At 35.7% G+C, this 26,577-nt stretch overlaps 1 protein-coding gene across 14 annotated transcripts in view; it reads left to right on the top strand.

The window, feature by feature from the left end:
- Nucleotides 1-26,577, top strand: part of CDC42BPA (CDC42 binding protein kinase alpha) — a 299,246-nt gene that overhangs the window by 239,787 nt on the left and 32,882 nt on the right. For 4 of the 14 annotated variants that reach the window (XM_040263625.1, XM_040263632.1, XM_040263626.1 and 1 more), the window contains 4 exons: nucleotides 7,730-7,768; nucleotides 15,112-15,216; nucleotides 19,356-19,439; nucleotides 22,285-22,390. In XM_040263625.1, the coding sequence (XP_040119559.1) occupies nucleotides 7,730-7,768; nucleotides 15,112-15,216; nucleotides 19,356-19,439; nucleotides 22,285-22,390 (334 nt within the window). The remainder of the gene's footprint in view (nucleotides 1-7,729; nucleotides 7,769-15,111; nucleotides 15,217-19,355; nucleotides 19,440-22,284; nucleotides 22,391-26,577) is intronic. The other 10 variants (XM_040263629.1, XM_040263633.1, XM_040263637.1 and 7 more) reach the window with 4 other exon arrangements.

Genomic DNA, 26,577 nt, shown 5'->3' on the forward strand with positions numbered 1-26,577 from the left:
CTGGCAGTCTTGGAAGACATTTGGAACAGTTGCTTACCTTTTAAGTTATACTGTTTAGACAGCTCTTAACAGAAGAGAAAGAGCATTTGTAACACCAGTCTTTCCTTCCCTCTGATTCAGACAAAAGCAGAATACATTCTCCACACTCTATTTCTGTAACTCAAAGGAGCTTAGGCATTTGGACTTTTCTACATGTAGAATAACAGACTTTTGAAGGAGAAAAGAACCCTAGAGAATCTTTAGCCCAGTGATTTTAGTCATTATATACCACAGCACTCTCACTAGTAGATAGGTATGTTGTTGTTGTTGTTGTTTAGTTGCTAGGTCGTGTCTGACTCTTTGTGTTTCCATGGATTGTAGCCTGCCAGGCTCCTCTATCTATGGGATTTCCCAGGCAAGAATAACTGGTGTGGGTTGTCATTTTCCTTTTCCAGGGGATCTTCCTGATTCAAGGATCAAACCTGCGTCTCCTGCATTATAGGCTGATTCTTTTTTTTTTTTTTTTAATTGGAGACTGATTACTTTACAGTATTGTAGTGGGTTTTGCTATACATTGACATGAATCAGCCATGGGTGTACATGTGTTCCCCATCCTGAACTCCCCTCCCACCTCTCTCCCCATCCCATCCCTCAGGGTCATCCCAGTGCACTGGCCCTGAGAACCCTGTCTCTTGCATCGAACCTGGACTGGCGATCGGTCTCACATATGGTAGTATACACGTTTCAATGCTATTCTCTCAAACCATCCCACCCTCGCCCTCTCCCACAGAGTCCAAAAGTCTCTTCTTTACATCTGTGTCTCTTTTGCTATCTTGCATACAGAGTTATCGTTACCGTCTTTCTAAATTCCATATATATGCATTAATATACTGTATTGGTGTTTTTCTTTCTGACTTACTTCACTCTGTATAACAGGCTCCAGTTTCATCCACCCCATTAGAACTGATTCAAATGCATTCCTTTTTAATAGCTGAGTAATATCCCATTGTGTATATGTACCATAGCTTTCTTATCCATTCATCTGCCAATGGAAATCTAGGTTGCTTCCATGTCCTAGCTATTGTAAGCACTATATCAACACTATAACCTTTAGCCCAGTGATTTTAGTCGTTATATACCACACTGTTTCCCCATTTATTTCCCCCCTATTAGTGACAGTGACTAGGATTCTCAGTCTTAGGAGTAATAGGGAAGTGTTGATAAAGGGGTTATAGTGCTGTGATGAACACTGGAGTACACATGTCTCTTTCAATTCTGGTTTCCTCAGTGTGTATGCCCAGCAGTGGGATTGCTGGGTCGTATGGCAGTTCTATTTCTGGTTTTTTAAGGAATCTCCACACTGTTCTCCATAGTGGCTGTACTAGTCTGCGTTCCCACCAACCTTGTAAGAAGGTTCCACTGAGCCATCTGGGAAGCCCAATAGATATGTTCAGTCAGTTCAGTTCAGTCACTCAGTCACGTCCGACTCTTTGTGACCCCGTGAATCGCAGCACGCCAGGCCTCCCCATCCATCACCAGCTCCCGGAGTTCACCCAAACTCATGTGCATCGAGTCGGTGATGCTGTCCAGCCATCTCATCCTCTGTCGTCCCCTTCTCCTCCTGCCCCCAATCCCTCCCAGCATCAAACTCTTTTCCAATGAGTCAACTCTTCACATGAGGCAACCAAAGTATTGGAGTTTTAGCTTTAGCATCAGTCCTTCCAATGAACACCCAGGACTGATCTCCTTTAGGATGGACTGGTTGGATCTCCTTGCAGTCCAAGGGACTCTCAAGAGTCTTCTCCAACACCACAGTTCAAAAGCATCAATTCTTTGGCACTCAGCTTTCTTCACAGTCCAACTCTCACATCCGTACATGACCACTGGAAAAACCATAGCCTTGACTAGACGGACCTTTGTTGGCAAAGTAATGTCTCTGCTTTTGAATATGCTATCTAGGTTGGTCATAACTTTCCTTCCAAGGAGTATCTTTTAATTTCATGGCTGCAGTCACCATCTGCAGTGATTTTGGAGCCCCCAAAAATAAAGTCTGACACTGTTTCCCCATCTATTCCCCCCCATTAGTGACAGTGACTAGGATTCTCAGTCTTAGGAGTAATAGGGAAGTGTTGATAAATGGATTATGTATGGCATTCTTTAGGGCAGATAAAAGGGAGTAAGTTAATTTTGAAAGAAACTGAGGCCATTTTAATAAGTAGTCTCTTTGGTAAGGTATTCCCATATGAGCCAGTACGACAGCAGACAAACAGACACCAGGATCCCTTCTGCTGTGGAAATGATTTCTTCTTTTACCCTCATCTTTCCTCTCAGCCCCACTTGCCCAATCACAGACTGCCTGAGATACTACATATCAGGTCCAGCCTCATCTCTAGGTTACAGGTCAGGAGCAGTGGTGCTTATCAGCTCTAATTTTCCCCCTATCTGTTCCCTTTGATCCCATGGTAGCAGATGAAGGAATCGTTTCAGACTAAGCTTACAGAAACCTCCCATTCTGTTCAACTCATTTTCTCCTTTTCAAGTGAACCCCCAAAATACTTGACTTCATTAAAGGAGTACTAAGTACAGTTATATAAATGAATTAGTTGCTATTTATATTTGATAAACATATTGTCATATATTAAGTATATGCCAGGTAAAATTTGAGTTTTATTAAATTACAGGTCTACTCTCTGTTCATTTAGGCGAAGTTCACAGATGTGGAAATTGCCCACTTATCTGACAAATGAGAATGTACCATCTTGCTCTTTGGAGGTTGTCTTACTCTAGTGTACTGAGGAAGAGAGTTAATCAAGGAATTAATGCTCTAGAATATAAAGGTCAGACATAAAGGAATAAAGTCAAACATTTAGTCCAATTGTCTAGTACTCCTAATGTGTTCTTTTCTTGCATTCTGGCATATTAAGAGAAGAGTAGCCTGAAAGTATTGGCAAGCTGAGTTCTACTCTTGGTTTTGGCCTCCTATAAAAGCTTATTAAGGTGTCCCAAAATATTTAATTTCAGTTCTGACTCCTTAGTAGGTTCCTTCATGTATGTTTTGCTCTTTAACATTGTTCTCCCCTCAGCTTCTCTCATATTCTGTCATTAAGCAGCCACAGAAATCTGCAACTTGGCAGCATGGGTTGACTGATTCTGGGAAAAGTTGATCACACATGAGAATCAATAAAAGCTGAAATTCTGAAACATGCATTGTAAAGAGTTTTTAATCCTATGATTGAAGCTAGGCCTAGATCCTTCTAAGAAATAACTAAATTTCTATAATTTCCTTCTTTAATTCTTGTTTTTTTAAAACTTCCACATATTAAGTCCAACCTGACTTGAAATTATCACATTTCAGAAGATTGTCACATGTAATCTTCTCTATTTTAGGCAGCATGTTATATTATGTATTATATATCATATATTATATCAATAACATATTTGGGTAACTAGAGGGAAACAGTCATGACTACATAGTCTTTTATCTCTTCGGGTTTTTTTTATTAAATGAGACCTCTGAAATACATTAACTGAAACCTTGGAATCTATTAGCCAAACTCTGTGTCCATAATACAGATTACTTCTTTTCGTTTCTGCTTATGCTTACTCCCATAATCAGCCTTAAAGTTCTGGTGGCAATTTATAGATCTAGATATAAAATGGTATATGACTGCACACTTAAGAAAATGTATTGGTTTCCAGTGCTTGCTATGAGACCCAATTTCAATGTTTATAGAAAACCATGGTATGTATGGGTATGTTCCAGAGGTTTAAGAGTGTGTGTGTTTTCCTCTAATTGTACCATCAGGAAAAGTGTAACTTGCCCTTTTCTATTGAAAATGTAAAAATGGTCTGATTTCTACATAGCCACTTGGGGAAGAACATGATTACAGTGGTGATTTAGTATCACTATTAGCTTGGAAAACTTCTTGTCCTTCATATGCAAAGATAGTTTTAAGAGACATTTTGACTTGTTTTGCACATAATTTGAGCTATTCCATGTTCTTTCTCATGATTTTAACATAATCTGGACTTTCAGAGTATGTATAGCCAATATGTAAGGGTTTCTCTATATTAAATATTTTAGCACTTTTTACGTGTGTGGTACTCTGCTGTGCACAGTGGTAGATACTAAGATAAATCAGACATAGAAGTAGACCTCAAATACTTATCTTATTATTAGAAAAAATAAATACACTGTTATGTACTATGCAAAGTAGAAAATGGTGAATACCATAAGAAATATTTAGGTTAAATATCATATAATTTCAGAAGGATTTATTCAATGTTTATTAAGAATTTTTAAGTTTGTAAGTTTTATGCTAAGCATAATACAGTATTTTCTTCCCTTAAGGATCTGATCTGATGGAAAAGACATCTAAATAATTATAACACTCATGGAAGAAATACAATAATAAAAGATACAGGCTGCATATCATGGGAGTAGAAAGGAGATATTAAGGAGCTTATATTTAATCAGTCCCATCTGTAATAATTGTTAAAAGTGTTAACAGAGGAGAAAGGTGACCAGCTTCCTTTTGGACAAGTTAAATTTGGGGTGCCTGAGGGACAGGCATGTGGAAATGTTCGACAGATAGTTTTCTAGATGAGTCAGCAGCTTAAGGAAAAGGAGTGAACAGGAACTGGCAGTACAAATTTGGGAATGATCACCATAGTTGAAACTAGATTGAGATCTGCCAGGGAGGGATTGTATTAGGTTGGTACAAAAGTAATTGTGGTTTGGGACTGTGAATTTTAATTCATTGTAACTAGATTCAAACCCATCTTCATTAATCAAAATAGCAACCATTACAATCAACACATTTTTACCAATGAGAAATAAGTTTTTAGTCCTGTAGCATAAAAATCCATGGTTTGAGGTTGAATGAACTCTTGGGAAGCATTTCTGCCTCCTGCTGGTGGTGGAAGCATTTTCCCTACAAAAAATTGTCGAGATGCTTAAAGAAGTGGTAGTCGGTTGACAAGATGTCGGGTGAATGTGGCAGATGAGGCAAAAGTTTGTAGCCCAGTTTGCTCAACTTTTGGAGTGCTGGTTGTGCAATGTGCTGTCAGGCATTGTCTTGGAGAAGAATTGGGCCCACTCTGTTGACCAGTTCCGGCTGCAGGCATTGTGGTTTTCAGTGCATCTCATCAAGTTGCCGAGCCTACTTTTCAGATGTGATGGTTTCGCCAGGATTCAGCAAGCTGTAGTGGATCAGTTGGGTGCAATTTTGGCTTTGGGAAGTGCTTTGGAACTTCTTGGTCCAACCAATGAGCTGGTCATTGCTGGTTTCACATAAAATCCACTTTCCATCACACATCACAATTTGATTGAGAAATGGTTCATTGGTGTTGTGTAGAATAAAATGACAGTTTCTCTATTTTTGGTCAGCCCATGAGGCACCCATTCGTAGAGCATTTTCAAAATGCCGAATGACCATAGAATGGTTGGTGTTGAGTTCTTAGGCAACTTCTTGTGTAGTTGTAAGAGGATCAGCTTTGATGAAGGCTCTCAGTTGGTCATTGTCAACTTCAGTGGCTGGTCACTACACTCCTCATCTTCAAGGCTCTCGTCTCCTTTGCAAAACTTCTTGAAGCACCCCTGCACTGCATGTTCATTAGCAGTTCTTGCGCCAGATGCGTTGTTGATGTTGCGAGTTGTCTCCACTGCTTTACAACCCATTTTGAACTCGAATTTAAAAAAAAATCACTCGAGTGTACTTTTTGTCTAATGTCATTTCTGTAGTCTAAAATAAATACAAAATAAACAGCATATAATAAGTCATTAGCAAAAGAAAATAAAGCCAGAAATGTGCTTTAAGATGGTATATAGCATAACAACATTTATAAGAATATATTTCAATATCAAATGGCAAAGTTCAGCAATGCAAAACTGCAGTTACTTTTGCACCAACTTAGTAGCAAAAGAAAAGTGATGAGTGAGAACACAAACCCAGGATCTCTCACACTGAGAAAGGTGGAGGAATAGGACTCCACGTAAGAGGAGGAGCAGTGGTCACAGGGGATGACTCAGGAAAGCGCTGCATCACAAAAACTAAGGGAGTACATTTTTAAGAGGGAATGGTTAGCAGCCTCAGGTACAGCCAAGATGTCTGGTACAAACAGGAGACCCTAATCTTCACAGTATTTCATTAGAGCAGTCAAAGCAGAAGCCAGATTGTACTGTGTGGAGAAGTGATTGAGAAGCTCAGAAGTAGAGGCAGTGATTGTATTACCATTTTGCGAAGTCTGACTGTGAAGGTTTGAATCCTGCCACTGCCACTTGCCAGTTTTTTGACCTGTTGCAAGTTAATCTGTTTTCTTCATATTTAAAATGGAGATTGTAATACCTTATATTAATTCTTCTATGAGGATTTGGAAAGTTAATATATGTAAAGTTCTTTGAAAAGTACCTGTATATATTTTACATGTGATGGATGTTAGCTATTATCATTATTAAGGAAGAGAGAAGAGAGATTAAATATTTGCTAGAGAAAGGGCTGGTGGTTGAGTTATTAATGTTTGATTGTTTGGTTTCGGGGAGTATGGAGGGAGACAGGTACTTCCTATTAGTACCTGAAGGAATATAACTTGGGTTGAACCTGAGACTTTAGCTTCTACTACAGTGGAAGGCTGTCTGGACTAAGAAGAACCTGTTTAGAAACCTGTAGACTTTCTAATCCTAGTTTGCTGTTAACTGTTGGGTTACAGTGTTTGTCACCTACCGTTCCAATTTCCTACAGAAAGAAATAATAATTCCTGTTTACCAAGCTGCCAGTTATTGTACAAGTAAAACTGATAATCTTGAATGGTGTTTCTTATCCTTGAGGTTTTCTCTTAAATCTTCTGTAACTGCTGTAGACTCAGTTTATAAATTCACTCCTCTAGGTACCCATAAAAATCTTGTACCTGCCCCTCCAGGTTCCCAAAAAGTTTTGTACATGCCCTTATTACAGCGTTCGTCACGGTGGTGGTGGTGTGATGCTCCCCCACCAGTCTGTGAACTGCAGTGCTCTCTTATCAAGTGCCTGGCATATTATAAACCCTCAATAAACATCAGGTTGAATTGATTATAGAAAAATGAGTCAATATGATACATATTTGGAAGCTGTATTGCTTGAGCATCACAAATTTCAAAAACTTTAAAAATATCTCTATGTAATTGTCTACTTATTGTTACCTTTTCTGAATTACTTAATTCTTTAATGTCAGAAAGGCAAAGGTCCTTCTTTTGATTAAGCCTAACATCTAGTCAGGATGGACAATATTGTTGAAGTAACTTTTTGTGTTAATTCAACATCAGTAATTCTAAAGGCCTAATTTAGCAGTTACCATTGAAAAGAGTAAGAATTTGGTAGTAAATGCCTGAAGCAAAACTTAGTTAATTAAATGTTTTGTTTAAATGCTTACTAGCACTAAATCAGAGTTATTCAGATCCTTTTTGTACTCTTATTTCAAGTTGCCACCACCAACCTTTCCAGAAAAGAGATTGGCCATAACTTGATGGATCATTACTTGGTGGGTGACTGTGCAAGCTCCAGTGAAAACTTGATTACCACTCTTAGATGGAGCTTGAACAACTTTCTTTACTTGCCTGTCTTCCAGTTTTTTCTGAAAATGCCTGTACTTTCAACCTATCAGAACTATGTCTTTATATGTATGTTTATATACTTTGTCTGTTAATACAGTATTAGTCATTGAGAGTCATGTGTGTAAATATTTGTAACGTAGTATTCTCCTTTCTTTGTTGAAGCGCTCTCCATCCTGTACTCCAGCTAGCAAAGGCAGACGTGTAAGAGACTACTGCACTTGTGTGCCCATCCCGATGCCCTCTACCCTCTCTTTTATCCTTTTTGCCTGTGGTTGCAGTAATGCTAATGTTTTTGTGGTGTATTACATTTACTGCATGCTTTGTGCTGCTGCTCTTGCTATTGCTACTCTGCTTTTCTGTATTTTCTTTTTTTGTTGTTTTTTGGCTTTGGCCGCAAAGCTTTAGGAATGTTCATATAAATTTCTATAACCAAAATACTAAAACTATAAGGTATCTTGTTTATTTTGATTGGGTAAAAAAGTGATCCTAAAGTATGCTCCCTAAATTAGCCACATACAAGGTAAATGAGTTTCTAAATAATCCAATGTAAGCAGTTATGTAGAGATTCATAGAGATTTTCATTATGTAGAAAGAAAGCTTGATAATTCACATTATGCAAAATTCAAAAAAGATTTGATATAAGGTATGGATCTGACTATAATTTTTATAAATCAATTCTGGAGAAATCTTTGATAGATTTTTTAGCATAATTCAAAGCTATATTCCCAAATACCTTGTATTTAGAGATTTGAGGCAGTGATATTGATAATCATTTATATTCTAAGATATTTCCGAGATTGAAAAAGAACATTTATAGCTTTCTTTATATATGTATTGATTACAAGCTATAACCATCTTCCTGTGCTAAACCCAATCTAGTGTTTCTCAACCTGGAATGGGCAAACCACTATCTCTATGCTGTAAGGTTCTGATATGTCCCGAATGGGGAGTCTGTTTGTGAAAAGGTCTCAAATTTTTCTAAACCAGCCTCCACCCCAACACCGATATACACACTTTCAGACTCACTAGTTGAAAAGATAGCTGACACGGTTTGCTCTGATTTTCATAGGTAATGTAAATAACAACATTCAAAAGGAAAATCTATGATCTATACAAATTTCAAACTTTCTCTTGTCAGCTTCATGATTTTTGGTGTTGATCAGCACCTTCAATCCATATTTTGGACTGGGAAAGTTCTAAAGGGAATTATCTGGTTTATGGAGGGCATGGGAAGCAGTGGGTCCACAAGCAGACCACTGCTTGTGGAGAGACCCACTGCTTCCTGTGCTCTTATCTTCAGGTGTGATGGACAGTTGATTGTAAAATAAACATGATTAACCCTAGCATAGCATATGTTTTCAAGCTACTGTTTAATAATAAATAAGCAGTTCAGACCCACTGGTATGGCAAGTAGAACTGCAACTTCAACTGATATCTCATTAATTAAAGAAGTTGATGAAAAGATTGCTGGTTAACTGACTTATTGATTATTTTTATATTTGGATATTTGGATTTATCCAATCTGAATATATGTTAATTAGAAGGAAAGACCAAAATGTTGTATGCTGAGTTATATTTGGTTCAAATAATTAGTCTGTGGATTGACTGCTTTATTAACTGTTTGTTTTTGAATAAGGTTATGCCTTCAGAGAGATTTTGTTTTTCTGGTTAAATTTATCATTACTTATGTTTCTTGCCTTGTAGATCTCTGACTACACAGAATATTTTTGTGAATCTTTAAATAAGGAAAAAATTTTGAGGGAAATAGCTGTTATAAGGCCCCTGCTATTTAGTTTGTATTTTAGGATATAATTAAGTCACACTTTACTAGAGCCTATTGGCTTATAATTACATATAGTTATTTAAAATGCAGATGTGATAGGCTTGGTAATTTCCTTTCCAGGCTTCCTTTAATTTTTCCTTATTGAATATTTGACAGATAAGAAGTCAGGTAATGTCTATGAGGGAGATGATTAAAGAGTTACCAATTATTCGACAGTTAAATAGAAACATAGAATAATGAGTAACCTTAATAGTCCCTGGAAACATCCGTGAACACAGTAGGACACAAATAGTTACCATTTCTAACAGTGACCTTGAATCTAACTGTGGCATACAGATTTTATGTTACATACTGTGTTTTTAGACAAGAAATACATAACATTTTCATAAATTTAAAATTCTTTAAGTGACTGAAATGTTATATAAGTGAGGTATATATTTTTATTTCCCATGTGCTCTAAAGCCTCATTTATAACCTAGGTATTTATGTACTTTTTATGTGGTTTAGTTTAATTAATCATAGTATTAAAAAGATTTGTTATTATTAATGTCTGAATACAGGTGATTATGAAAAGTTTTATAATGTTTTCATTAATAGTGAGAAACACTGAGTATCTTTTGGATTATTCCTTTAGAAATTAAAGCAGAGACTATAAATAGCCAACATGTGACTGGACTTTATTCTGTGTTTTCTTAGAACATGTGTAAATTCTCCAGAGTAGATATTCAAATGAATAAGCTGAAAATAATTTAAGGAGAAATTTTCTTAAAGAGAAACAAGTTACATCATTTGTAACTAGTAAGATTACATTTACAGGTCATAACCTTCAGTAATTTATTATTTCTTTTAGAATGATAGAATGATAAAATGTATTTACTGTTACCTAAATGACATGCAATACTGGTTTTTAAATCATAAAGTGAAAGTGACGTTGCTCAGTCGTGTCCAACTCTTTACGACCCCATGGACTATATAGCCCATCAGGCTCCTCTGTCCATGAAATTTTCCAGGCAAGAGTACTGGAGTGAGTTGCCATTTCCTTCTCCAGGGGATCTTCCTGACCCAGGGATTGAACCCAGGTCTCCCACATTGCGAGCAGACGGTTTTACCATCTGAGCCACCAGGGAAGCCCTTTAAATCATAAGCACAATTAAAAGAAATAACTATTTCACTGAAAGCTTGAGGTTATAACACATTTCTGAATAGTAAAAATTGGGTTACTTTCCTCTTTGTTTCTAAAATACTTCAAGCTACAGGATAAAGAAAATTGATGAAAATTTGGATTTTTTTTCTGTTAACTTTGAGTTTTATATTTACCAATACAAAACAATGTATTAGATGCAAGCTATTTTTAAATCTCTTATCAAATTCATATCAAGTCTTGGTATCTTTTTCTTTTAAAACTAGGTTTCTTCTGTGAATGTTTTGCTACTTGTTCAAATCTATAATTATTTTTGGAGTAGAAAAGACCCATTAATACATATTCAAGAAAGTCATTTTTGATCTTTTTATTATTTATAAGGAGGCCATATTGCATAATTTGAGAAAATCTGGAATAGTGGGTCATCTAAAAATCAGATCTGAGCCAAAGCAGAAAAAATTTTCTATTTCACCATACTGTTCTAAAAACACATTTTGTGGGTTATTCATCAGAGAAGTCCTAATAAATTCAGGAAACATTATGGACTTTTTACATGACTTTGTTATGCATTGTGAATAATATGCTGATATTAGGATTTTCTGCTTTTTTTTTTCAAGCAGTAGAGCATTAAGTAAAAGTGACATTAAAGTATAGTAAATATTTCTAATACTTATTCATCAGAATAACTCCTTAAAGTATGTTTACTTGGAAAAAAGAATCAGTTAATCAAAAAATAGAATTACTTTCACATAAAGAGGTTTCTCAGTAGATCACAGCTTATAAAATATTGAGTGAATTGCTTATTATTGTTAGTGTGTTAGTTGCTCAGTCATGTCCGACTCTTTGCGACCCCCATGGACTATAGCCCACCAGACTCCTCGGTGCATGAAAATCTCCAGGCAAGAATACTGGAGTGGGTTACCATGCCCTTCTGCAAGGGATCTTCCCGACCTAGGGATCGAACCAAGATTGCTTATATCATTCGGTTAAGATCTGTTTCCAAGATCTTCCTTTGGATTATATTACAATATATTGTCCAATTAATATAAGCTATTTATTGTTCCTTATTATTTTTCCCGTTTTATCATTCTTTCTATAATCATAAACTCAATTATCAATTTAAGATATCTCTGCTATGATATTTTGGTATATCATATTTATTAGCTTTTCCTGCATTAAGTCATTGCTTACATTTAATGCTATAATTATTTTTATAGCACAAAGAATTTTTAACTTCCTTAGTTTTAATATAATATTAATTATATTTGTTTCAAAGGTAAAAGTAGCTAAATGCTGTTAATCAATTGCTTTGCTGTCATATTATACCTAAATCATTGCCAATTAATTATTAAAATTAGTTTTAGGCTATCTGTAAATCCTGGCATATAATCATTGAGTATTCTGAAAGTTTAGTAAAATTAATTTCTTTTAGTAGTTAGAATCAGCCATTAAGTGTAAAGGCATTGGTAGCATGTAATTATAGATAAAATTAATAGCATCTTCAAACCATAGTTGTGTTGGGGTTAACATTTTGCTGAAGGGAATATGTAAGCAGTATTGTATTTTTCTTGTTAATGGTAACCTCTTTTGAGATTTTGTTTACACTGGTAGTAATCCAGAAAGGAAAGGAAATATTAAAACCTAATAATCTAATTAGCTGTTAGCTTTTATTAGTCTTTTAAAATACATGGGAAATTTTTTTTTAAGTTTGATATTTTGATATTTTAAGTTTGATATTTTTTAAGTTTGATATTTTTTGCCGTGAGTTTATTCATCTTTACCAAACTTTTGTGTCCTTGTTTTTATGAGAAACACACTTGGAAAATAAAGTGGTAATTTTTAAACTTCACTTATATATGCATGTTTTTTGTTAAATCACAGTATCATTGTAAATGGCATAGTTCACCTCTTTAATTTGGTCAGTTAATGCCATTTCAAATATTATTTCAGTATTTCTTACTTCGAATTTTGTTAAACAAAATTAACTTCATTTTGTTTAATCTCTGGAATTTATTTTTACTCTAAGAGCATAAAGCTCCAAAAAGTTAGTGTGGAAGTTTTCATTATTCTATTTTACTGTATTTAGGATGAGTTATTTTTAAAATTTTAATGTTTTCCACTCCTGAATAACCAGTTTTGATCTCTTTCAACTAGGAAAATAATTTTAAAATCTGTTCTCATTTCTGTTGTTTTTTCATTTTATTGATGAGCAAAAATGTGTTAGGAGAAAAAGATTTATAAATGACAGTAATTCTTCGGAAGGGCCAAGAGGTATGTGTTTAAAGCCTCAATCATTCCTTAGAGTCACTGATTTATGTAATTATGGATTAAGCTGTGATCATGTTTTTTTTTCCTTTGCCAATATTAAACTGTCATGATGTCACATTTTCATAGGGTCATAAAGTATGTTAGTAAATATTTTAGCTACCAACTTGATTTTTAGATTTGACAGTTGTCATGATGTGAACCTCTCATTAGAACACATATGGCTTAAAGTGGTATATCCCAATTTTAGCACAAGAAAGTATATAAAACAGTGTGTCCAAATTCTGTCGGCTTGTGTCCCTATGGCACAAAGTGCAGGCCTGCTTTAAAGTTTCAGCCAGTACTATTAGAAGCAGCAGTCTCTTACCTTTCTCATTTTTGAAGATTTTTAAAGTAATTGGACCCAGAGGAACAAAGCCACTATATTAGCTATATTAAATTTTCTTCTCCCTGAAGAATTTTATGGTCTTAACTCACTGTCTTATTTTAAAATCTATTTCAATCTAAATAGAACCAAATCATTTCTGAATTCTCTTTATCACCTTTTTTAAACAGCATTATCCTTCATATAGGAACTTCTGATTTTATGTCTTTTAAGCTGTGAGCTAAAGGCTTCTGTGTGACAGGTCAGAAGCTTACATTTTCTTAAAATAATCTAATTTTTTTCAAGTAGCAAATCCTCTATTTGGACACTTCTTTGAAACTTTATGAGATCATTAACTCTTGATTATTTGAATCAGTTTTAAAACTCTTATTAGTGTAAAATGTATCAGTATTGCTTTGCTTATCATTTCCATTTTAACTGAACCCACTCACCCATAAACTTTTTATCAGCTTGCAATTTATATAATCTTAGGGAAACCAGAAGGAGATTTTTAGAAAATAAAAGACTTTTTTTGCCTTATTCCCAACCTAGGGTCATATTTCAGATTAACAGGTAAGATGGATAACTTTCTCCATGGCTGTCCCTCTGTGAAATTGTGAGCTAGGCAAAATTTGTCTGGAGTTCCATTTGCTTCCTTACTCTCTGTTCCTGGTCAAAGTTCCTTGTCAGCCTCCATGATCTTTAAATCGTTTTAAATATGTCTGCTGTGGAGGTTCCTTGGTACAACAAAGAGTACTGAGTTTGGAGTCAAGAGAAGAAATTTCGGCCTGGCTTCCCTACCTTTAAGGCATACTAGTTTTATGAAATTATCTACATCTCACACAATGAGCTAACATACAGCTGGGATGTGTCAGTTCAGTAGTTCAGTTTTTAAAATATGAAGTACTCTCCTAGCTGTTAGTATGTGGCTGCTACTCCAAGCCCCTGGGCACCCTTCCTGGGATCCCTCCTCTCCCCACCTCTCCCTAATCTGACAGCTAATGGTTTAAGGGCCAGCTGGTGGCCATCTTAGTTGGCCCCACCAAAGTCTTTCCTTATAATTTGCCAGAATACCTGCCCATGTCCACTACCAAGGGAGGCCACATGTAGGCACCAGCAGAGGGTCACTCCAGGACTGGCCAGCCAGCTAGCCAGTCCCTGAAACAGGAACCATAATAATAACAAAGAAATTTTTTTAAAAAACCTTTTTAGTATATATTTAAAATCCTTAAGCTGATTGCTCTTATTATTGATCCATAATAAATGATGGTTTACAGCAAATACTAATCTAAGCATTGTTCTTGCTGTACAACATATTTGAAACCAGTTTCCTAATCCTCCCAAGTCATCTTCATTGCCTTTCATTTAAAAAACCCAATCCTGGTAATTCTGAAAATTGCAAAGCTGAATATATCATCAATCAGTGTGCTCCATAGGACCATTTATGCTAAATTTTAACCCAAAGCATCTTCAGCTACTAAAAATACTTGGTTAAAAGGGTGCAACTGAATATAAGTGTGAATATTTCTACTGCTGCAAAATAAAAAGAGGATTTAATTTAGTGACAAAGCTGACAAGTTAGTTTCTTTTCCTTTCAACTAATGCCTTATAGCAAACCAAGTTTCATTCTTACCAAGGACAAAATTATTCCTAATCTGCAGATCATATTTCTGTTACGTACTCTGCATTTATTTCACTTGTATGATTTATTTTGTGAAATACAAGTAAAGAACATACAGTAGCTCAAAGTAACAGATGAGTGGTGAAGACTGGAGCATTCTGTAAATGTTGTTATCTTAACCTTTCTTTAAAGCTAGTGGTTATGCGTCTGTATAATGACACATCCCTATTGTGAATATTCAGACTGAAGTTTGTTATTCTCCTTTCTTGAGAATGTTGCCATGATCATGCCTTGAAGAAATTTACTAAGAGCTACACATTGTTTAAAAGTGATGTCTTGGGTTTTTGTTTTTCCTGACTTATTTTCCTAGACTGATCCCGTTGAGAACACATATGTACGGAATCCGAACGTCAAGTTTTACATCCAGTCAAGGTCCACCTCTCCTTCCACATCTAGTGAAGCTGAGCCAGTTAAGGTGCCTCATTGGAGCAGTCTTGCTCCTCAGTTTTTCACTTGTGTCAGGAAAGAGGGACTTGCGAAAACAAGTGAAATCTGACTCTCCTCCTTTTAACAAATGTTTTGTGTAATAAATCACAGCATATTGGAGATCATTACATTTGACTGATAATATAGATAGGATTGTAAAACTGAAGTAAAAAAGGGTCCCCCCAATTTCAACCTGAAATAGCTAAGAACTTTTTGATTTTAAAGTGAACTATATTTTAAGTAGAGCGCTATATTGAACAGAGGACAGAGTTACGTGAATTTTGGAATTATCAGATAAAAGCTATAGATTCATGGCAATGTCAGGTGTCCTTCTCATAATTTAATTCTAATAAATCTAATGAAGATATGACATAACTGTTCCTTCATAAGCAGAACTTAAAACTGCCACTGCTGGCAACTCAGTAGTTATTATAAGTGTTAATCAGCAACAGGTATGCGACTAAATCATGCCTTTTAATAATGCAAAAATAGTGTGGTATTTGCACCGTAAGTAAGTATATGATTTTAAACAACCAGTTAGTCAATTTTCTCAACAGAGATCTTTTTCTCAACAAGTCAGAAGGATATAGTATTCCTCAGTTAATGCCATCCTGACTCAGCTGCTGCTGCTGCTAAGTCGCATCAGTCGTGTCCAACTCTGTGCGACCCCAGAGACAGTGGCCCACCAGGCTCCCCTATCCCTGGGATTCTCCAGGCAAGAACACTGGAGTGGGTTGCCATTTCCTTCTCCAATGCATGAAAGTGAAAAGTGAAAGTGAAGTCGCTCAGTCGTGCCCTACTCTTGGCGACCCCATGGACTGCAGCCCACCAGGCTCCTCCGTCCATGGGATTTTCCAAGCAAGATTACTGGAGTGGGGTGCCATTGCCTTCTCCAGACTCAGATGCAGTTCTGATTATTTACTCAAACATGACAGTTCTGACATAGCTCCTTTGCCTCCCACTTGGTCTTCAGAGCTGTGTCTGGCATTCCAGGTGAATCAGAGAGTCCCCTTTGGAAAGCTGTCTGAAGTGAAGTTTGAGGTGTAGTCGTATTCTAACTTGATGTTTTTCCAGCCCCATGGTGTATACTACCTCAGACAGGTTAAGTTGATGACACCATCTGATTTTTTAGGTTATCATTGTTTTGATATTTTGAGTTTATACATTTTTATCTTAATGTTAAAATATTTCAAGCATACAGAAAATAATATTATAACCACCCACATAACCACCATCCACACATTTAAGATGTATGAACATTTTGCTCCAAATTTGTATTAAAAAGAAAGAAAATATTCCAGTTTGAAACATCCTACCCTATACCATTCCCCCTCCCCTTTCCCAGGCATACCTGAATAACCTGAAATTGAGGTACTCCTTTTCTTCCTTACTTTTACATGTTTATTTCATTTGTATTCATAAACAGTAATATAATAGTGTTTGTTGTATATTTAAATTTTACACAGAAGTTATCTACATCTTCTAAAGATACATGTCCACTTGGTTCATTCATTGTAACTATTGCATTATATCTCATTGTATGAATATGCCACAACTATTTATCCATTCTCCTGTTGTTGGATATTTAGGTTGTTGCCAAGTGTTTGTTATTACAATTCATGCTGAAGTGAACATCCTAACAGCTGTCTGCTTTTGCACACCTGCAGAGTTTGTTTAGCCTATATACCTAGAAGTGGAATTATTGGATTGTGTGGAATATGCATTTCGGCTTTAACTAGATCTTGTCAAATTGTTTTCCACAGTGGTTGGACCAATTTTCACTCCCACCAGCAGTGTGTGTGAGTGAGTTCCTCTATTTCCACACATTCTTCCAACTCTTCGTACTGTCGGACGTTGACTTTTATCTATTTGATGGGTATTGAGTGGCATTTTTGTTTTAATTTGCATTTCTCTGATTTCGAGTGTTATTCATCATCTTTTTATGTGTTATTGACCATTGGTGATTTGCCTGTTCATGTCTTTTGTCCGTTGTTCTATTGAATTATTTTTCCAGTTGTTTTGTAATTGTTCTCTGTGTATCCTGGATACTAATGCCTAGCTGGCTATATGCGTGGCAAATATTTTCTTCCAGCCTGTGGCTTATTTAAAATTTTTATTTTTTTATACCTTTTTGTCTTGCAACAGTTTTTATTTTAATGTCATTATATTTATCAATTTTTTCTTTTATGACTTCAGCTTTTTGTCTTTTTAAAACATTTCTTCCCTATGCAGCAGTTATAAAGATTCTCTTCCATATTTTCTTCTAAAAGTTTTTAAAGTTTGCTTTTACGTGTTTAGGACTCTAAACAAACTAAACTTTGTCATTAGGTATTATGAGAAATGGGGTACTAATCTATTTTTCTCATATGAACAACCAGCTCTCCTGTTTTTCCTCTATTGATTTGTAAAGTTATCTCTGCTTTTTATATAAATGGGTCTGTCTGGGGATTCTCTGTTCTCTTTCATCGCTCTCTTTGTCTATTTCTGCACCAATGTCATCTTGTCTTATTGTAGCCTTCAAATAATTCCTGATGCCGGTTATGATCAGCCACTCCCAAGTACCTTGTTCCTTTACTTCTTGACCCTTTAGTTTTATATATGATTTTTAGGTTCAGCATGTAGGTTCCATGTAAAGCTTTTGATTGGATTTAAATTTATAAGATTATTTAAGGAGAATTCATCTCTTTGTGGTATTGGGCCTTTTGGTCTATGAACAATGTCTAGGTACTCTTTTATACCCTTCAATGAAGTTTCATTATTCTCTTCATGAATATGCTCCAAATTGCTTGTTAGAATTGTTCCTAGATACCTTAAGGTTTTCCTTGCTATGGTGAATGGGATCTTTTAAAAATGTTTTCTAAACTAGGTGTTGCTATTCTTTATGAATTCTGTTGATCTTGGATTCAGCACCCCTACTTCACTCCTTTTAATTCTGAAAAGTTCTCTTGGACTTTCTGTGTAAATTCAAGTGACAATTCTGTTTCCTGTGAATTTTTCTTTATTAACTTTCAAAAAGGTTTTGTATTCCTCTCTGTTATTTCATGTTTTTTTTAATATTAAATTGAGTTTAATACTTTTTTCAAGCTTGAAATTAGAACTAAACTCACAATTAAATAGAAAACTCTGAGAAGCCAACCTAAATTCCATTTTAAGGCTATCATGTGTATAAAATATTTGGGTTTTGGAGCTTACATAGTAACAGAGACAAAAAGGGACCATTCATTATTTCTCTTAATATTTTAGAATATTCTGTAACTTTATACAAAGCTAGCTTTTTCCTCTTGCTTCCTTAGCATCCTAAAGGAAGTCATTCTTTGTGTATTTTTTTTACACTTTGCTAATAAGTGATCTCTCTTTTTTCCACAATAGCATCCAGTAAAATCCTTCATTCAAAGAAATATCTTAATAGAAATACTGCATAAAGTAAAGATATAACTTGTAGTTAAATTTCTGTCAGTTCTGAATTCCAATCATGTTAAATAATCTAACTCCCTTCTTAGAAATTACTTTCTTCACAAAATCCCACTAATCAATCCATCAATCAGTATATCTCTGTATCTGTCTCACAGGTGCTCACTCACTCTCTGTTAATCTCTGCACACAAACACACAAATCCACAGAATTGTATTCCATGTGTGTAATATGCATTCTGTATATAGAAGTCAAAGGAGTTAAAGGATTCTTCTAAATATTTTTATTATAAATCTTGATTAAAAACTCTTTCAGATATTTTATAGAATTAATATGGTATTTTCAGTTGAACTTGAAAATTAAAATTTAATATCCTTATTTTTATGTAGATGAGATGCTATGACTTTCTTATGTTCATCTATAGATTCTCTTTTACAACTTACTTATTTTTAAATTTCCAGATTGAAGTAGTTTTTACAACTTACTTATTTTTAAATTTCCAGATTGAAGTAGTTTTTACAAATTGAACAAATACTAATGTTTTATTTGTAGATATTGCAGACAGAATTTAAATTATCAACAGTGAGAATTTTAGTTCCTTGAGATAATTTTTTCTTATTGCTATTTTGTTTGGCTATACTTACATTTATTTTTAGTGATGTTTGAAGTAGATGGAGTGTTTTATGACATTTATTTCCTCTTTTCCCCTGGATTCAGACTGTAGACTCTACTCCACTTCCAGTTCATACACCAACCTTAAGGAAAAAGGGATGCCCTGGTTCAACTGGCTTTCCACCGAAGGTATTCAATCTAGTTATAAGCATGGTGTGTTCTAAAAAACAAAGAGAGAGAGAATGGATTTCTTCTGCTTTTTGTATTTGCCATGATTTTTACTACTGGTTTCCTCAAAATTACAAACATAAAACCTGAGAAAGAGAATAAATTCTATATAAATGGAAATAATCACCACTGAGAAAGGTAGGGCACACATGCAAATTGTTTTGCTTTATTTCCATCTTCTTAAAGTCACTGTTTTGAAGTCTGTTAGTATGGAATGAGCATATACCATCTAACCCAATCGTCTCATTCCTGAAGAAAAAAATTTTACACAGAACCATAGAGATGCTTACTGCTGTTTATGTTAGCAGAGTTGGAAATAGAAAGATAGGTAAAATATGGCTGAAGTGTAACAAAATCACATTTATATAAGTTATCAACACCCAAATATATCTAATTCCTAAGGATATATACATATCCAAGGACCTGTGAAGATCACATTAGATTGGGTGATCAATTTCATGGGGAAAGATTGACAGTGGATCCTCAGGGTGAATTTTTTTTTAAGTAAGACCAAATTAAATTAGAGGGGTCTCCATGAAGCTCTGGTGATAACATTTGGTGGACTGAATATTAACTTAATTTTTGTACACCTGTTGTCCCTCTCCACAAAATAAAGGTTACTTCATGGTTTCTAAAAGATTGAATCTACAATTATCTCAATATAAAAGTATTTAAAAGGAAGAAAAAAGTTATTTAAAAATTATCTAAGAAAGGTTTGCTCCAGATAAAGTCACCTTTACTTGTCTTGTATAGTGTTGAATCCTAATTATGTACAACCACTAGTTTGTAAGTTTTCAAAAAGGATTGGCTCCACTTTGTTCTCACATCTTGTATTAAAAGTATTTTACCTCATCCACTGAGTAGCTTGAAGTCTGCAGCACTGACAAAATTAGAATGAAAAGAACACTTCTTCATATCCACCTCTTTAAATTTTGAGGTTATAGTTATTTCTCATTTTACTCCAAATTACTGCATAACCTAAAATTAATGTGTTCATGCTTTAGGTTTAATGCCCTTTTACTAGACTTTTTTTTTTCTCTTCCTCCAGCTACCTTTTGTGGAAGGATTAGAAATCAGATATTGACCAGAAGACAAGAAAGGGGATCTTAGAAACCTCCAGAAGCCAAGTCGTCTAGAACTTAGGACTGAATAGACCCTAGTCTAGAGTCAGACACCCCTGAAGCAACTTAGCACGAGCACATGTTATATATTATACTATCCTCAGTTGGAATTAGTGAAACATGGCCTTTTTAATCTTTATTAATAAATCATGTCTACATCTTACAGTTTAACCAGCATCTACCACTTGATCATTTAAAATTAATGTTCTGCTAAAACGTTGTTTATATTTCCTATTGCTGCATACTCAGTTAAAATTATAATATTCTGAGTAGATCTCTGGAGAAAAAGTATATAATAAATGTGTTTTGTAAGTAATTTTTGGATAGTGTGAAGTAATACTGTTAAATTTGTCACTGGCACAGTTGTTTTATTACTGTCATTTCAAACATGTCTTCTTATCTTTTGGAAAAAGGAAAAAAAGGACAGAGTTACTTACCTTGAGCAGTTGACTACTCTTTCACTGTATTAAAAGCCTACAGAACAAATTAGTAACAAACTGAATTGTTTCATTAATTCATTTTGAACAACTGAAAAAGTTATCAGCACTAGAAATCTTACTCTAAATAGTTACTAAAAGTGCAAAAAACTAAGAATAAGATCAGTATACAGGAGAAATGTTGAGCAAAAATTGATGTGATGTTAACAAATTAGGTATTTGTTCATTGTTAAGGGCATAGCGGCCCTTAGTATTGACCTAACTATGTCTTATGCAGTCTGATTTTTTTTTAAGATCATATTTTTCATTTACATGTTTTTGAATAGTCAGACTTTGAAAAATGGCAGAATCAAATCTGGGCATGACTTTTAACTCTACCAGTAGCTAACTATTCATCAGGAACTTACGTAGTCTCTCTGAGTCTTACTTTCTTCATCTATAAAAAGAAATACGCCTATCTTCCCAGAGACATTGTCTCCATTAAATGAGATGATAGTGAAATACTGGCACAATGTCTGCACTTTGACTTGATCAGCCGCATACAAAAATTATAAAGCCATTGAAAGATAGTCTGTATTCTACTTAGAATAAAGTCAAATCCCAGTGCTGCTTTGAAACTAGGTCCCAAGGAACTCCTAAAATAGATTGGTTTGAGGTTGGACCAGAGCTCATGACTGCTTTAAATGCTGGGTTTTCAGTCTGTCTCTGGAATAATACATGTGTGTTTTTATCTGCTCACGTGTAATACTGCCTGCTTCCAAAGGAGGAAAGATATTTGTTAAACATATTATTTGTTCTTGGTCCCAGAAAATCAAATACGTGATTTATAGTAGGGACAAGAGTTTTAAGTTACTCTTTGTCTTTCATAAAAAGATATAAAAGCCAATTTTTTTTTTATATAGGTATAAATATGGAAACTTTTACCCAACTCATTGCCAAAGAACAATCTGAGGAATTACAAAAGCCCTGAAGTCAAAATTTGTGGGGGGGTGGGGTGGGAAACACTACAATTTATTTTATAACTTTTCAAGTGGCATTCAAGAGCAGTTGATTATCATTTAACTTCTTATATTATCTTTAGAACACTCCAGCTCAATATTGTCTAATAAAAATATTTGAAGCATATTAATTATAGAAGGGAATTAGAAAGCATTCTAATTTTGAATTAGAAAACATAGCAGCTGGTGTGTTCACAGAGGTTCACATTATGAAAATCCTTTAAATGATTTTTATCCATTTGTTTTGCAGCGCAAGACTCATCAGTTTTTTGTCAAATCCTTTACTACTCCTACCAAGTGTCATCAGTGTACCTCTTTGATGGTGGGGTTGATAAGACAAGGCTGTTCTTGTGAAGGTGAGAATTAAATAGTAAGAAAATGTGACTTTAGAGTGCTAACGTTTACTCCCTAAATTGTCATCAAAAAGCTCTGTTCTCTTTAGAAGGTATATAAATGTTTATTTACTTGACTTAATCATTTGCTTTTCTTTGGATAATAAACTGAGCACCTTGCTAAAGTCTGTTGAATATTGGAAACTAGACAGATAGTTCCTAGAAGCATGTTCCAGGGGAGATATATTTATGTTGCATTCACCTTTGTTTCATTATTCAGGTGAATTTATGGTCCCCCAAATGGTAACCTATATGACAAAATAGGTGAAAGTTATTCTTGAATCTGTTCATTTTACTCTTGCTTAGTTTGTTAGAGAAGTTATTATTAAGTGAACAGTGCAGTATCTTTTTAGAAATATTAAATGTCTGCTATAATGCTGCAAAAGATATTTTACTCCTCGTGTTAGTAGCAGAGGTTTTCCCCTACCAGTCATTGATTCATCCATCACATGCTTGCATAATGCCTGCTCTGTGCTTTTAGGCACTGGGGATACAGTGTTCTATGTTTGACTAGTTCTCACAACTCACGTAGAAGATCCAGATTGCATTACCCTAACTAGTCTCTTAGATGCTTGGATTTAGAACAAAAGAAAATGGGCAGACATGAGAAATAAGAGATTTGAGGTATGAATATGTGAAGTGATGAATATGAATGTTTTCCAGGGAAAACATAAGAGTGAAAAAGAGTAAATATGAGGACCAAGGCTTGGGAAACATAATTAAGGGGAGGTAAAAGATAAAGATAACAAAATAATCTGAGAATGAATAAGCTCTCTCATTGACTAGGAAGGGTCTAAAGTCTACAGGAAGAATTTGTACAGTTTTTAAGCCTTGTCTCATTGTGAAACTTAGCCAGTACTTATAAATGTGACTTTTTTAATCTGTTCATCAGAAAGAATCCTGGACAACTACTTGGCATTAGGTCCCTTGTCACTTTTTATGAATCAGAATCCTTTGCAATTCTGTAGTAGGAATTTTTGAGATCTTTCCAACTCTCTTCCCTTCTCAGGTCCCATGCCATGAAATTGGGCCTGTCTTTCTTCAGACTCTTTGAAACTACCCTATAAAACAGTGGAGACACATTAGACTATGCCCAGGCTTTCATAAATGTATAATGTGGTTATAACCTCTCAAGATTCCTGTCATTTTAAGTCTTCTTGGTTGATTTAAATTAGATCCAGTATAAGGCAATAATTTTGTTGTTTCCATTACCTGATGAAAGTGAGATTTTTTTTGCTTAGTGAAACAAATTATAATTTGTTAGATGCTCTACTTAGAAGTGAATGAGCTGTGTTACAGAAGATGGATAGCTTTTGATAGTTAATGCTAGTCCCTCTTCCTTCTTTGTTGGTTTTATATCCATTTGTGATACTCAGTTCATTTCCCCATGTGTATGTGTTCCCATGATGCTATCGCTTCAGCTCCACTTTTTTTTTTTTTTTTTAGCTCCACTTTTATTCTTTCAAAATATTCTCCAGGATCCCCCTTAGAGTAGGAATTGTCTGAATAGATATTCTTAGTCTGTCACCGCTCCAAACCAGCTTGTTCATTTTAGATATTTAATTCTTTAATTCTCAACCAACCAAATCTCAATGGAAGAGAGTTTATTTTTATTTATCTCAGGTTCATCATATAAGTATCAAGACGTCTCATGGCCGTAGTGTTAGTAGTATTGTATGCAGGCTCTGAGCCAGACTGCCTGGTTTTGAATTCCAGCAGTGTCACTTATGAGTTCTGTGACCCAGGCAAAGTCATATGTAAATGGTGGTATTGTACCTTTCAGTTCAGTTCAGTTTAGTCGCTCAGTCATGTCCGACTCTTTGCGACCCCATGAATCACAGGACGTCAGGCCTCCCTGTCCATCACCAACTCCCGGAGTTCACTCAGACCCACGTGCATCGAGTCAGTGATGCCATCCAGCCATCTCATCCTCTGTCATCCCCTTCTCCTCCCACCCCCAATCCCTCCCAGCATCAGGGTCTTTTCCAATGAGTCAACTCTTCACATGAGGTGGCCAAAGTACTGGAGTTTCAGCTTTAGCATCATTCCCTCCAAAGAAATCCCAGGGCTGATCTCCTTCAGAATGGACTGGTTGGATCTCCTTGCAGTCCAAGGGACTCTCAAGAGTCTTCTCCAACACCACAGTTCAAAAGCATCAATTCTTCGGCGCTCAGCCTTCTTCACAGTCCAACTCACACATCCATACATGATCATTGGAAAAACCATAGCCTTGACTAGATGGACCTTTGTTGGCAAAGTAATGTCTCTGCTTTTCAATATGCTATCTAAATTGGTCATAACTTTTCTTCCAAGGAGTAAGCGTCTTTTAATTTCATGGCTGCAGTCACCATCTGCAGTGATTTTGGAGCCCAGAAAAATAAAGTCTGACACTGCTTCCACTGTTTCCCCATCTATTTCCCATGAAGTGATAGACCGGATGCCATGATTTTCATGTTCTGAATATTGAGCTTTAAGCCAACTTTTTCACTCTCCTCTTTCACTTTCATCAAGAGGCTTTTTAGTTCTTCTCCACTTTCTGCCATAAGGGTGGTGTCATCTGCATATCTGAGGTTATTGATATTTCTCCCGGCAGTCTTGATTCCAGCTTATGTTTCTTCCAGCCCAGCGTTTCTCATGATGTACTCTGCATATAAGTTAAAATAAGCAGGGTGACAATATACAGCCTTCACGTACTCCTTTTCCTATTTGGAACCAGTCTGTTGTTCCATGTCCAGTTCTGACTGTTGTTTCCTGACCTGCATATAGGTTTCTCAAGAGGCAGGTTAGGTGGTCTGGTATTCCCATCTCTTTCAGAATTTTCCACAGTTTATTGTGATCCACACAGTCAAAGGCTTTGGCATAGTCAAGAAAGCAGAAATAGATGTTTTTCTGGAACTCTCTTGCTTTTTCCATTATCCAGCAGATGGTGGCAATTTGATCTCTGGTTCCTCTGCCTTTTCTAAAACCAGCTTGACCATCTGGAAGTTCACAGTTCATGTATTGCTGAAGCCTGACTTGGAGAATTTTGAGCATGACTTTACTAGTGTGTGAGATGAGTACAATTGTGCAGTAGTTTGAGCATTCTTTGGCATTGCCTTTCTTTGGGATTGGAATGAAAACTGACCTTTTCCAGTCCTGTGGCCACTGCTGAGTTTTCCAAATTTGCTGGCATATTGAATGCAGCACTTTCACAGCATCATCTTTCAGGATCTGTAATAGCTCAACTGGAATTCCATCACCTCCACTAGCTTTGTTCATAGTGATGCTTTCTAAGGCCCACTTGACTTCACATTCCAGGATGTCTGGCTCTAGGTGAGTGATCACACCATCGGGATTATCTGGGTCATGAAGATCTTTTTTGTACCGTTCTTCCGTGTCTTCTTGCCACCTCTTCTTGATATCTTCTGCTTCTGTTAGGTCCATTTCTGTCCTTTATCGAGCCCATCTTTGCATGAAACGTTCCCTTGGTATCTGATTTTCTTGAAGAGATCTCTAGTCTTTCCCATTCTGTTGTTTTCCTCTATTTCTTTGCATTGATCACTGAGGAAGGCTTTCTTATCTCTTCTTACTGTTCTTTGCAACTCTGCATTCAGATGCTTGTATCTTTCCTTTTCTCCTTTGCTTTTCGCTTCTCTTCTTTTCACATCTGTTTGTAAGGCCTCCTCAGACAGCCATTTTGCTTTTTTGCATTTCTTCTCCATGGGGATGGTCTTGATCCCTGTCTCCTGTACAATGTCACAAACCTCCGTCCATAGTTCATCAGGCACTCTGTCTATCGGATCTAGTCCCTTAAATCTATTTCTCACTTCCACTGTATAATCATAAGGGATTTGATTTAGGTCATACCCAAATGGTCTAGTGGTTTTCCCTACTTTCTTCAATTTCAGTCTGAATTTGGCAATAAGGAGTTCATGATCTGAGCCACAGTCAGCTCCTGGTCTTGTTTTTGTTGACTGTATAGAGCTTCTCCATCTTTGGCTGCAAAGAATATAATCAGTCTGATTTCAGTGTTGACCATCTGGTGATGTCCATGTGTAGAGTCTTCTCTTGTGTTGTTGGATGAGGGTGTTTGCTATGACCAGTGCATTTTCTTGGCAAAACTCTATTAGTCTTTGCCCTGCTTCATTCCACATTCCAAGGCCAAATTTGCC

Source organism: Oryx dammah, unplaced genomic scaffold (assembly GCF_014754425.2).
Source record: "Oryx dammah isolate SB20612 unplaced genomic scaffold, SCBI_Odam_1.1 HiC_scaffold_21, whole genome shotgun sequence".
In the NCBI taxonomy this organism is placed as follows: Eukaryota; Metazoa; Chordata; class Mammalia; order Artiodactyla; family Bovidae; genus Oryx; species Oryx dammah.